At 36.0% G+C, this 15132-nt stretch overlaps 1 protein-coding gene across 1 annotated transcript in view; it reads right to left on the bottom strand.

Annotated features, from left to right (window-relative positions):
* LOC149780916 (Golgi apparatus protein 1-like) overlaps positions 1 to 15132 on the bottom strand; it is a 220331-nt gene that overhangs the window by 178201 nt on the left and 26998 nt on the right. The window contains exons 2-3 of the mRNA XM_089938010.1: positions 7569 to 7595; positions 12 to 98 (exon numbers count right to left, since the gene is read on the bottom strand). Of these exons, the coding sequence (XP_089794136.1) occupies positions 12 to 98; positions 7569 to 7595 (114 nt within the window). The remainder of the gene's footprint in view (positions 1 to 11; positions 99 to 7568; positions 7596 to 15132) is intronic.

Genomic DNA, 15132 nt, shown 5'->3' with positions numbered 1-15132 from the left:
ATAGTTCTAACCATTTCTAGCTCTTGACTGCAAACTTGTTTGGCGGCCGAGTCAAACCTTGTATCAAGTGTTAAATTCCTCTTATACTGGTACAGGAACTGAAAAAAGATCAAATATCAGTAAATCATTCTAGCTGAACACAATGAAAGAAACAAAACAAGCATTTACTGTCAGTGGCAAACTGCTTTTTATTCAAGCTATACTGCACTAAAATGTACCCTGCAAGATGACAGTTACATTACATCACCTAAAGATCAAATATGGAGGATTGTTTCAACTCATTTTTTAATTATCCATACCTGAAAATCCCATATTTGTTGTCAATGTAAAATATTACTCTACTGTTTATGAATAATTACATTTAACACAGTAGACCCTGGAGGTTTTTGTCATTTTCGCCTGCAAATCGAGTAGGAAACACATTTTGAAAGCTATTTCTGAATAGATCCAAAAACACCAAATCCCAGGTGATCTTTCAATAACATACTGCCTAGGTGGGTTAGAAACATCGTTTTTCATTGGTTATTTGGCTCGCGCATGAGCAGAAGGGTAAAAGTTGGAGGTTTTTTTTCTCCTAAACGGAGCCATTATTTTTTTAACGAGACCACACTTTATAACAAATGCCCATCTTATCCTACTTTTTGCAAAGGTTCATTTGTCTGTTTGCAGTTCATACCGGTTTGCCTTAGATCTGAACCAAAAAGTTTAAAATCTGGACACAAAATTGGAGTCTGACCACAGACGAATTTTGGGTAGAAAAAATTGGGTCTAAAAAATGAGTTTATTTTATCTGTATTTTGTAGTGCAACTAGATATTCCAGATTATTTGGTATCATTGTATAGCTACATCTATGTCTACCTTTCTATAATACCACCCACTTTAGTGTATCATGTATGACCATGACGCTACAGAGCTCGGCAGTAGGCTACTACCTCCTGCCACTTTAACTCATTGCTAGGGGTTAATGTGTTAAAAGTAATGCCCTCACAAAACCGTCAGTTATTTTGCGCCCCTGACATAGTGAAATATCACTAGAATAAACAACCTGCTAATGTTGAGATCCCCCTACATATAATTTGCATTAGTTTATAAAATAAAGCAGTGCTCCTGTGAAAATTTAATTAATTGATACAAGTAATGTTACAACTACCATGAATCATGTCATCAAAAAAAAAGAGAACAACTGATGATGGATAACTGTTACAAAGAATAAGAATAATGAAACATGAATGGTACATAATTATACACCCACCCACCCAGTGGTCAACAGTCTGCCATGGGTCTAAATAACTTTAGACCTTTGGTCTTCATGAGCAGACTTAAATTAACAACGCTGATCTTCTGACACCACAATATTCTGCTGTCCGTCCAAGTCAGCCTCCAGGTCTCTAACAGCCATCAATTTGCAGAGTAACAGATAATATTCTCAACATATGAATTTTGCTCAGGAAAAGTAGCAAAAACCAAGATTTTCAAAACGGCTGATATGGCAGCCATATTGGACATCGGATCAGCACCATTTTCCTTTAAGGCCAACAAAAAATCATAAAAAGTCTTCTGGTGACAACGCTATGTCAATAGGATTTTCTGATCAAGTAAAGCTGTCATAACAAGATTTGTAAAATGTCTAATATAATGGACTGAATGAAAGATTGGCACCATTTTACTTAGGACCAACTAGACATCATAAGAAGTCTTTTAGTTGAAACTCCATGTTGACATGGCTATCGATACAAGTGGAGTAGCCATAACATGATTTTTTAAGATCACTGCCTGGTGGCCATACTGGATGTCAGATCAAAACTATTTTTCCTTTAGGACTGACTAGACATTATAAGAAGCCCTTCAGTGAAAACCCCATGATGATATAACATCCATTCTGGAGAAGCCGTAATAACATGGTTTTAAAGATGGTCAATGTGTTCATATTGGACATCAGATTGGCACCATTTTCATTACGGACCAACTAGACATCATAAAACCATGGCAATATTTTTTGTCAATCATGAGGGTTAGCAATAACAAGATTTTCAAGATGGCCACTGCATCTGCCATATCGGAAATAAATTGCAATTTAGCACAAACTAGACATCATAATAAGTCTTCTGGTGAAAATCTCATAACAATACATTTATTCTGATGGATTATCAATAACAAGATTTTTCATGAAGGTCAATGTGGTGCCCATATTGGACATCAAATTGGCATGATTTTCATTTAGGACAAACTACCAATCATAAGAAATCTTTTGGTGAAAAACACCTTGGCAATTATACATTTCATTCAGAAGAAGTAGCAGTAACTAGATTTTAAAGATGTCCAGTGTAGTGGCCATAATGCACATCAGATCCACATGAGGCTCACATTTTTAAACTAGAAAATACACATAAAATTGATCCCAATTTGTTTAACATGAAGAAAATCTCGATCAAAATTGGTAATGGAAACAATGATGTATCACTCATTTTATCATCAAAAACAGTAGATACAACCTGGAAATTTTAATCAACACTTTGAAATATCAAATTTAAAAATAGGTCATAAAATTTGTTACATTTTCTTTCCAAAAAACATTCCTAGTACACTACAATTAACGATATGTAAGGAAATTTTGATCAATGAAAATGTCACGCCAAGTGGAGGCAATACTTTAATAAAAAATATAAATTAATTTTTTTATCAATTGAAATTTGTGCTTAGTTTTATCTTTTAGTTCATTTTACGTGTAACCATCATAAATGCAACGTGTCCTCTTGTAATTAAACGTAAAATGCGTCAATCTACCATAACAGCTATGTCTGCAAGCGTTTATCTGAGAACCTAATTAAGTGCTGACAATGTTTTGATAACTGACTTATGGAAGTATTTGTTGTATTGTTGCACTGACTTAAAGGTGGCCTCCTTTGTATTACCACATTAGTTATGTCTTTAGAATCAAATAAAGGAAAATCCCACAAACTTAAAATCTAGCGGCCCATATTGTAGGTCGGGTGAACTCACTTCATTTGATCAATCGAACACTTATAAATGTTACTATGTATGTAACATAAACTACTTCAAATTAACTGACTCTTTCATAACTGTGATCAAAGATAACAAGGCAGCCAAGCGAAATGAATACTTCGTAAAATAAAGAGCTTGATTTCACAAATACAGACCATTATGGGCAAGCAAGTTTCAGAGAATTCTTGAACTGGCACTTAGAGACATCCTCAAGGATGATTATGATAAGAAGTTTCATTACTATTTCCAATGAAATCATGACATCAATATTGTACTAATTGAAAAATACAAAAATTGAGTTTCAACATAGACGATTGTCTCACAAAATAAATGTCGCGTGAATGATCTTTCTATGTTGGACATTTTGAAAATAAATGTTATTTAAACAGAATAACGAACAACTTCATCAGAAAAAGCATGTTATTAAATAGTATTACTGACATGATTGTAAAATGAGGATTCAGTCAATATACAGCCCAGTTCCCTAATGCCCCCCACCCACCCGGTTTTCTTGATGTCAAAGAGATTTTATTCAATTTTTGTAGGTCTCTAGGTAACTTGCGCCTTGCTTATAGTGCGGTCTATGTTTGTGGACCCCGATGTGCGTGAGTTATCAAGGGAGAGGTGTAATGGAAAAAAAAATGGAAAAGTAAAAAGAAATAATAAGAGATTTATGTACAGAGGAGCCTTATTAATCCGGTCTCCAGTTATCCAGAAACCTCACTCTATCGACATAATTCAACGGGAATGGAATACCCAAACATTAACTTGTTCCGTTAATCAAAAACCCGCATTCCAGATTTGGAAATCAAAATCAGGGACCAAAGTGTAAAAGTAATATCAAACTTGTCTCAACAATATGGAAATAATCTGTCCAAAAGCAAGAAAGTTCGAAAAATTGCATATGAAAATAGTAGAATAACACAGATTCGCCTACGCAAATTTGGAGGTGTGTCAATGTATCAATCTCTGATTGGTCAAATTCTAGTGGTATCTTAAAGTTATCAATTGATCACATGATCAAGTGTATGGAAAACTAAGTAGCGTGACCATATTATAACCAGCAATTGCATAAACAATGTCTGTTTTAGCTAGTCGCCAAGGGGGGTGGGGGTGGTGTTAATAATTAAATAAGCACACTGGGATCAAATCATCCATGCTTTTTGACCTAACATATAGTTAATAAATTAAGTGTGTCATTAAGCCTCTTTGTATATTACCAGTTGTATATAACACAGTTTATTGATGGCTGTACAGATACAGTTGATTGATTTAAGCTGTGGACAGTATAGGGCTTCATATCAGAATAAAATGGGGATGTCAATTATCAGATCATTAGCAACTATAACAGCTGTAAAATATGACAAAAAAATTACTGCATTCTATTAGTTTACCATAATGCATTTAACTGCAAGATATGTTTGTATGCGTTGTACTTTTTACATATATTATGGTGACACCATCAAGCAAACGTAGACAATCAGAGATACCGGACAACATAAAAAAACGATTTGCCAGCACAAAGAAGATCAAGCGCATGTTATAATAATGTGAAATAAACACAAGTCAATAAATGTATTCATTAATTTATTTCAACCATTATTGAATATACAGTACATTTACAGTTAGCATAAACTTGTACAATGTACATGTATATACCGTATGATGACATTGTAAAATAAAAATATGCAGGATTCATTTATCTGAAATCTCATTAATTTGGACATATTCACGGGAACAAAGGTGTCCAGATTAACAAGGCTCCTCTGTATAAAATTCATTGCATTTTTTTACATTCAGCATAATATGGCCACTGTTTATAAACCAAGACAATGCTGCTAACTGGCTATCTGATCCAGATCTATACAAATCTCATCTTGAGACTGGGCATCAGAATCTAACACTGTCATTGATGACCAGTCAGAATCATCGAATGATCCTCATCCAGCCAATGACTTGTCATTAATAACAGCATCAGAACTTAGACTCAATTTCCAAATTACAGCTGCCCATCAAATTTCAGCTGTGCAAAAATAAGTACCAGCAGTGAATTCCTAAAAATGGACCACATGCATACATGCCAACCCTTGGCGAGGAAAAAGTGTAATCCACGTGGACAAAAAGAGTAATCCGAGCAGAAAAAGAGTAATCCACATATAATATGATAAAAATTCAATGAGCATATGTACAAAATGATTTATTTATCCCTCTGGACGTTTAACATCAATTACTGCTTCAAGGTTTTGTATATAAAACTCTGAGCTTTAAAAAGCAATAGACTCTCGTATTGCATTTCAAAACACTTTGTACCAACTGAGACTATGATTGCTATGCACAGTAGTAGAGCACTAAGTGCTGGGTTACTGAGCCTCGATCTGAATTCAGTTTCATTTTTGTTAACAATACTTAACAATCTCTCACAGTTATGTTTATTCAAAGCATTATCAAGCAAATAAAAATATGTTTTTTCCAGTGGAATCTACTGTTAATTCTGGTAATGAAAGAAGAACACTCTAACTTTGCCGTTCTTGTTGTCAAAGTCTCTTACACTGACTCTAAAATGTGTGTATGGCTTTTTAGCTCTTCGATACACATGTAGCAAAGTTACCCAGTGCAGTGCGCTATAAACAGAAAACCTGTTACCTATTTAACTCCATACACATAGGCCTGTCTGTTAACTGTTAAACAGTACAGTGTATATTACGTTTAACAGCAAGTTTAACCTTTTACATTTCTGGTACACATCTATTATGTATGGAAAAATTTAAGTGTAATGTCCGATTGTTATAGCTGTGTAATTATTTTTCACGGAAGATTATTTTTTATGTACTTTAAAATCTTGAGAGAATTCATTCACCGTCAAGTCAGTGAAGCCGCGTAACCAACCGTAGCTGCCATTTCTCATACTCGAAATTTACAAGTTCTTTGTTTGCATCTACATCACTAAGTCATCTGAATTTGACAATTTATAAAAACTAATTGCTGCCTACATCAATATCAGAGCTTTTACCTAAGTTATTCAAGCTTTCATAGTTGTAATTCTATTTGTGAAAACTCGAGTAAGTACTGAATGAAATCAGCAACCTCCATTCTGGAGAGTGGAGAATACGACCCAGTTACTTTAAATAGCAGATTTCGACCAGAGCATAAACAGCAACCACATGATCTGACATAATGGTCATTCACAGCAATCAATGTAGTATCTAATATGGGGTTTCCCCTCGAAGGTGGCTCTACAAAACCACAGCTCAAAATGGCTTATGTTTACAGCAGGCATCAAAAGGCGCTTCAATGAGAATGGTGTAGAGGCATCAAAAAGCGCTTGTATGCGAACGGAGTAGAGGTGTCCAATGGCACTTGCATGAGAAAACAAATTATTAATTTTTCTGGGGGAGGGGGATATATAGAAAATGCATAATCCGAACAAAGATACGTGTAAGGCATAATTTAGTGTAAAAAAGCGTAATGATTATGCCAAAAGCATAATGGTTGGCATGTATGCAAATGCACACATATCATCAGATGCAGCTGAATAGTTCTCATTATCTTGGTCTCAGCATGTGTCGTACTTCTGTATGCTGTCTAGAGCTGATTCTTTTGAGGCTAGTCTCTCTCATACATGGCACTAAAGTCTGGTAGAGACAGGAGTAAAATAATCAAGTGTCGAAGGATTCAAATAATTCTACAAGCTGACATTGGGAATCAGCAGCAGCAGGTGTCAACAGATATCAAATAGATGCAGAAAACTTTTTATACTGGTTGTTGTTGTTGTTGTAGGGTTTAACGCCATTTTTCAGCACACAATAGGCAATACATGGTGGCCAGTATTAATGGTGGAGGAAGAACCCGGGAAAATCACGGAAAGAACCACCAACCCATGAGAAGCTACTGGCAAGCTTTCTCACATACCAACATTGGCAGAATCCGAGACTCGAACCCACACTGACAGAGGTGAGACGACAGTGATCTGCAACGGAAAGCGCTTTAGACCACTCGACCCCCCTTTTAAAACATGAACTGCAAGGAAATTTGGCATAGCAATGACAGCATTAAGCATGGCAATGACATAATTTGGAATTGCAATAATTGCATTGGGCATGACAAAGGCAGCATTAGGCATGGCAATGACATAATTTGGAATTGCAATAATTGCATTGGGCATGACAAAGGCAGCATTAGGCATGGCAATGACATAATTTGGCATGGCAATTAGAACATTAATTTGACAGTTATTACAAAAGGATTGGACAAGTTGATGAAACTTCATCGGTGTGTAATGTCAGGCTATGGCATAGATATTCATGCTTTTCCAGCTGCAACCAGGAACCGCAAGGAAAATATAATTCCAACCTTATCTGAGAGTATGGTAAATTGGTAATATGGGATCAGAAAACAACAGCATCGTTTTCCTACTTTTGTATTTACATGTAATAGCAAAATTCTGGGTCATTCATGGGTAGAAAACTGAAGGTATATAATTTAAAAAATACATATCACTAGAAAAGTTGGAACAATGCATGCAAAAACTATGATTTCTAGAAAGTGAAGAAAAAATGTTACTTACATGCTGACAGACTTCATTCACACTTTCCTGCAACAACAAAAATAAACAGGTAAATTCTGTTAATTTTTTGGGTCCTTCCTACCATGGCAAGGTCATAGAAGTTAACATTAACAATAATGATATCTATAACCTTTAAGACAGCTGTTAATTTAATGAAAAGACAATAAGAATGGGTTTAAAAAATCATCACTGACAGTGACCTTGAAGATAAAAAATGACAGTTGATATACGAGATATCACCAAACATTGAAGCACGAGTGTGCTATGGTACAAGTGTCTTTAACAGCTTTTATGAGACAAAGCAGAAACAAGAGAAACCTTAAAATACTGACCTGTGACCTTGACTTTAAGGGTAAGACCCCAAATCCACAATGCAAAACATCTTCTAGTAACAATACAGATATATAAATAACACTATAACTTTACCAAACTTCAACCATTCATCTTTAACACATTAACCTCTGGAGGCTGTTGTCGTTTTCATCTGAAATTCGAGTAGGAAACACATTTTGAAAGCTTTTTCTGAATACATCCTAAAGCACCAACTTCCATGTGATCTTCCAATAACATACTGCCTAGTTGTGTTAGAAACATCATTTTTCATTGGCTATTTGGTTCACTCATGAGCAGAAGGGTAAAAGTTGGAACATTTTTTTTGCTTAACGGACCCATTATTTTTGTATCGAGGCCACTTTTTATAACAAATGCCTATCTTATCCTGCTCTTTGCAAAGGTTTATCTGTCTGTTTGCAGTTCATACCGGTCTGCATTAGATCTGAGACCTTCAGGTATAATATCTGGACACAAAATCAAGTCCGACCACAGGCAAATTTTCTGTTTAAAAAAAACTGGGTCCAAAAAATGAGGCTTTTCCCTGTATTTTGTAGTGCAACTAGAAATTCCAGATTATTTGGCATCATTGTAGAGCTACATCTGTCTACCTTTCTATAATACCACCCATTTTAGTGTGTCATACATGACATTGATGCTACAGAGCTCGACCGTAGGCTACTACCTCCTGCCACGTAAACTCGTCACCAGGGGTTAATGTGTTAACAGATCTCAATGAGCTGAAAGGCAAACGTTCCAAGGTGAGCTGAAAGGCAAACGTTCCAAGGTGCCAACCCATCAGCATGCTTATCAGGAATCCTAAATTAAAATTTCATTATTTAGGCAACCTGTGTGGAATAGTCATGTTCATTACAAGTAACATTGTAAATAAGTATATAGCATCCTCCTATGTAAGCCTATACCATGTACACCGCTCCCTCGATAACTTGCGATCCCGTTTATAACGCGGTGTCTGTCTTGGCTCCCGATTTTTTTCCAAGAAAGAGTATTTAAAATATCTTTAAAATATGCTGAACTTGAAAAAATTACGATAAGAATTGGTAAATTAAACCTTGATACATTGCTTGTTTTATCATCGAAAATGGTGATTAATGCCCGTAACAATATAATCCATATTTTGAAATTTGCAAGTTCTAAATAAGAATTAATTTCAGTGATCTCGAAACGCTTAATTACGCATATTTGGGCGCCAATTTTTGATCTGGATGCAGGTGTCCTCCATACGCATGTAATAGGTGTGCGGGAAAATTCAAAGATTTGCCAGTCCAATTTCAGCCACATGCTTTGTGGGAAAATTTGTTGATCAGTTAGCTGTGCTGATATTTACAATGACAGAATTTGGTGACTGAAAGACACCTTGATGTACATACATGTTGCCATTTTATAAGAGTACATAAAAAAATAACATGATGCAATAGCTAGGCGGCTAGTTCAAAGGCTTTGACTGGCGGCCGGGTGAGAAAATGTACTGATATTTAGTGATTGAATTCAGAGGCAGAAAGACCCAGTTTTTTAAAATCCTAGCGAGACCTCTGTTTAAAGATACCATATATTATGTAAGTTTTTATGATAAATAGTTGTCAGTATACCGAAAATAAACAGTCTGGTGAAATAGCGATCAATGAAAACTTCTGGTAAATGCTAACAGGTGGCAACAGAGAATGAAATAAACACCAATTAAACGTCTTAATGTGTGAAAGTCACGTTCTAATCCTTTAATTCCATTTCAGTGTAAACATAATCGCAACATATTCTGTTCATTGAAAACATGAAAAGAGTCAATCGACCATCACATCGAAACCCGTGAGTACTTCTGTGAGAACCTAATTACATCCCGGCTTTGTTTTGATCAACAACTTGGGGAAGTGTTTGCAGCATTAAAAAATCAATTACAAGAGACCTGGGGTGCTGGATTAAGGGTCTTGGAGCTGCCTTTGACGTAAAGCAAAACAGTAACAGAGACAGTGACGATGATAGTGACTTTGAAGGTTTCAGTGAAACTGATGTCATTAATGCCAAGGCTGTTTGGGAGAAATTCGTACAGACTCATGGTCCTGAGATAGGCGTTTCTCTTGATGATATGGAGGATCTGATTTGTGCTGACAATGATTGCCCCACATCCGAATACACGTCAGATGAAACAAAAATTAATTCTATAACTAACAAATTTGCAGCAGAAGACAATTCTAACTGGAGTACCACAAGTGTTGAAAGTGATGCAGACGCAGATGTTGCACCACCTCCCCCCTCTGCACAGGAAGCAATCAAATCTTTTGATATTGTCATAAAGTGGCTGGAGACCCAAAATGTTGACTATGTAAAGCTCATGCAGTTGAGAAATCTGAGGGATTTTTCTCTGCAGCAGAGAAACCAAGTAGCAACGCAAAAAAATTAACTGCTTTTTTCAAAAAGTGAATTGATATTTGTCAAGCGTGGCACAAATGGCAAGTATTAACTTGTTTTAATTTATGTTATTTTAAATTTGTAGACCCATTAAATTCATGTTAGTACTGATTAACCCGTTTTTTGTTTTCCATTTTACTTCTATTGCAATCAAATCTATCTATATATCTATCGTTCGATCAACACTGTTTCTCGAAAAGAGTCGATCTTTTGTATATAAAAAAAACGTCTAATTTGGATCAAACAATAAAACTAGAATGTATCCAATTTAGCATAAAAATTAGTGACGTAGTACACAATGTGTGAAGTGGTACACATGTTAAGCGAACGGAAACCGTGTGGAATAATGTTTTCGATGATCACCTAAACATACTGTAATTTATCCTGAAATTAATGTTGTTCAGAAGGGTAAAAGTTGGATCATTTTTTTTGCTTAACGGACCCATTATTTTTGTATCGAGGCCACTTTTTATAACAAATGCCTATCTTATCCTGCTCTTTGCAAAGGTTTATCTGTCTGTTTGCAGTTCATACCGGTCTGCATTAGATCTGAGACCTTCAGGTATAATATCTGGACACAAAATCAAGTCCGACCACAGGCAAATTTTCTGTTTAAAAAAACTGGGTCCAAAAAATGAGGCTTTTCCCTGTATTTTGTAGTGCAACTAGAAATTCCAGATTATTTGGCATCATTGTAGAGCTACATCTGTCTACCTTTCTATAATACCACCCATTTTAGTGTGTCATACATGACATTGATGCTACAGAGCTCGACCGTAGGCTACTACCTCCTGCCACGTAAACTCGTCACCAGGGGTTAATGTGTTAACAGATCTCAATGAGCTGAAAGGCAAACGTTCCAAGGTGAGCTGAAAGGCAAACGTTCCAAGGTGCCAACCCATCAGCATGCTTATCAGGAATCCTAAATTAAAATTTCATTATTTAGGCAACCTGTGTGGAATAGTCATGTTCATTACAAGTAACATTGTAAATAAGTATATAGCATCCTCCTATGTAAGCCTATACCATGTACACCGCTCCCTCGATAACTTGCGATCCCGTTTATAACGCGGTGTCTGTCTTGGCTCCCGATTTTTTTCCAAGAAAGAGTATTTAAAATATCTTTAAAATATGCTGAACTTGAAAAAATTACGATAAGAACTGGTAAATTAAACCTTGATACATTGCTTGTTTTATCATCGAAAATGGTGATTAATGCCCGTAACAATATAATCCATATTTTGAAATTTGCAAGTTCTAAATAAGAATTAATTTCAGTGATCTCGAAACGCTTAATTACGCATATTTGGGCGCCAATTTTTGATCTGGATGCAGGTGTCCTCCATACGCATGTAATAGGTGTGCGGGAAAATTCAAAGATTTGCCAGTCCAATTTCAGCCACATGCTTTGTGGGAAAATTTGTTGATCAGTTAGCTGTGCTGATATTTACAATGACAGAATTTGGTGACTGAAAGACTCCTTGATGTACATACATGTTGCCATTTTATAAGAGTACATAAAAAAATAACATGATGCAATAGCTAGGCGGCTAGTTCAAAGGCTTTGACTGGCGGCCGGGTGAGAAAATGTACTGATATTTAGTGATTGAATTCAGAGGCAGAAAGACCCAGTTTTTTAAAATCCTAGCGAGACCTCTGTTTAAAGATACCATATATTATGTAAGTTTTTATGATAAATAGTTGTCAGTATACCGAAAATAAACAGTCTGGTGAAATAGCGATCAATGAAAACTTCTGGTAAATGCTAACAGGTGGCAACAGAGAATGAAATAAACATCAATTAAACGTCTTAATGTGTGAAAGTCACGTTCTAATCCTTTAATTCCATTTCAGTGTAAACATAATCGCAACATATTCTGTTCATTGAAAACATGAAAAGAGTCAATCAACCATCACATCGAAACCCGTGAGTACTTCTGTGAGAACCTAATTACATCCCGGCTTTGTTTTGATCAACAACTTGGGGAAGTGTTTGCAGCATTAAAAAATCAATTACAAGAGACCTGGGGTGCTGGATTAAGGGTCTTGGAGCTGCCTTTGACGTAAAGCAAAACAGTAACAGAGACAGTGACGATGATAGTGACTTTGAAGGTTTCAGTGAAACTGATGTCATTAATGCCAAGGCTGTTTGGGAGAAATTCGTACAGACTCATGGTCCTGAGATAGGCGTTTCTCTTGATGATATGGAGGATCTGATTTGTGCTGACAATGATTGCCCCACATCCGAATACACGTCAGATGAAACAAAAATTAATTCTATAACTAACAAATTTGCAGCAGAAGACGATTCTAACTGGAGTACCACAAGTGTTGAAAGTGATGCAGACGCAGATGTTGCACCACCTCCCCCCTCTGCACAGGAAGCAATCAAATCTTTTGATAGTGTCATAAAGTGGCTGGAGACCCAAAATGTTGACTATGTAAAGTTCATGCAGTTGAGAAATCTGAGGGATTTTTCTCTGCAGCAGAGAAACCAAGTAGCAACACAAAAAAATTAACTGCTTTTTTCAAAAAGTGAATTGATATTTGTCAAGCGTGGCACAAATGGCAAGTATTAACTTGTTTTAATTTATGTTATTTTAAATTTGTAGACCCATTAAATTCATGTAAGTACTGATTAACCCGTTTTTTGTTTTCCATTTTACTTCTATTGCAATCAAATCTATCTATATATCTATCGTTCGATCAACACAGTTTCTCGAAAAGAGTCGATCTTTTGTATATAAAAAAAACGTCTAATTTGGATCAAACAATAAAACTAGAATGTATCCAATTTAGCATAAAAATTAGTGACGTAGTACACAATGTGTGAAGTGGTACACATGTTAAGCGAACGGAAACCATGTGGAATAATGTTTTCAATGATCACCTAAACATACTGTAATTTATCCTGAAATTAATGTTGTTCAGAAGGGTAAAAGTTGGAACATTTTTTTTGCTTAACGGACCCATTATTTTTGTATCGAGGCCACTTTTTATAACAAATGCCTATCTTATCCTGCTCTTTGCAAAGGTTTATCTGTCTGTTTGCAGTTCATACCGGTCTGCATTAGATCTGAGACCTTCAGGTATAATATCTGGACACAAAATCAAGTCCGACCACAGGCAAATTTTCTGTTTAAAAAAAACTGGGTCCAAAAAATGAGGCTTTTCCCTGTATTTTGTAGTGCAACTAGAAATTCCAGATTATTTGGCATCATTGTAGAGCTACATCTGTCTACCTTTCTATAATACCACCCATTTTAGTGTGTCATACATGACATTGATGCTACAGAGCTCGACCGTAGGCTACTACCTCCTGCCACGTAAACTCGTCACCAGGGGTTAATGTGTTAACAGATCTCAATGAGCTGAAAGGCAAACGTTCCAAGGTGAGCTGAAAGGCAAACGTTCCAAGGTGCCAACCCATCAGCATGTTTATCAGGAATCCTAAATTAAAATTTCATTATTTAGGCAACCTGTGTGGAATAGTCATGTTCATTACAAGTAACATTGTAAATAAGTATATAGCATCCTCCTATGTAAGCCTATACCATGTACACCGCTCCCTCGATAACTTGCGATCCCGTTTATAACACGGTGTCTATCTTGGCTCCCGATTTTTTTCCAAGAAAGAGTATTTAAAATATCTTTAAAATATGCTGAACTTGAAAAAATTACGATAAGAATTGGTAAATTAAACCTTGATACATTGCTTGTTTTATCATCGAAAATGGTGATTAATGCCCGTAACAATATAATCCATATTTTGAAATTTGCAAGTTCTAAATAAGAATTAATTTCAGTGATCTCGAAACGCTTAATTACGCATATTTGGGCGCCAATTTTTGATCTGGATGCAGGTGTCCTCCATACGCATGTAATAGGTGTGCGGGAAAATTCAAAGATTTGCCAGTCCAATTTCAGCCACATGCTTTGTGGGAAAATTTGTTGATCAGTTAGCTGTGCTGATATTTACAATGACAGAATTTGGTGACTGAAAGACTCCTTGATGTACATACATGTTGCCATTTTATAAGAGTACATAAAAAAATAACATGATGCAATAGCTAGGCGGCTAGTTCAAAGGCTTTGACTGGCGGCCGGGTGAGAAAATGTACTGATATTTAGTGATTGAATTCAGAGGCAGAAAGACCCAGTTTTTTAAAATCCTAGCGAGACCTCTGTTTAAAGATACCATATATTATGTAAGTTTTTATGATAAATAGTTGTCAGTATACCGAAAATAAACAGTCTGGTGAAATAGCGATCAATGAAAACTTCTGGTAAATGCTAACAGGTGGCAACAGAGAATGAAATAAACACCAATTAAACGTCTTAATGTGTGAAAGTCACGTTCTAATCCTTTAATTCCATTTCAGTGTAAACATAATCGCAACATATTCTGTTCATTGAAAACATGAAAAGAGTCAATCGACCATCACATCGAAACCCGTGAGTACTTCTGTGAGAACCTAATTACATCCCGGCTTTGTTTTGATCAACAACTTGGGGAAGTGTTTGCAGCATTAAAAAATCAATTACAAGAGACCTGGGGTGCTGGATTAAGGGTCTTGGAGCTGCCTTTGACGTAAAGCAAAACAGTAACAGAGACAGTGACGATGATAGTGACTTTGAAGGTTTCAGTGAAACTGATGTCATTAATGCCAAGGCTGTTTGGGAGAAATTCGTACAGACTCATGGTCCTGAGATAGGCGTTTCTCTTGATGATATGGAGGATCTGATTTGTGCTGACAATGATTGCCCCACATCCGAATACACGTCAGATGAAACAAAAATTAATTCTATA

Source organism: Sinohyriopsis cumingii, chromosome 16, assembly GCF_028554795.1.
Source record: "Sinohyriopsis cumingii isolate HCF-2022 chromosome 16, ASM2855479v2, whole genome shotgun sequence".
NCBI classification, from domain to species: Eukaryota; Metazoa; Mollusca; class Bivalvia; order Unionida; family Unionidae; genus Sinohyriopsis; species Sinohyriopsis cumingii.
This window is presented reverse-complemented; position numbering and strand designations above follow the sequence as displayed.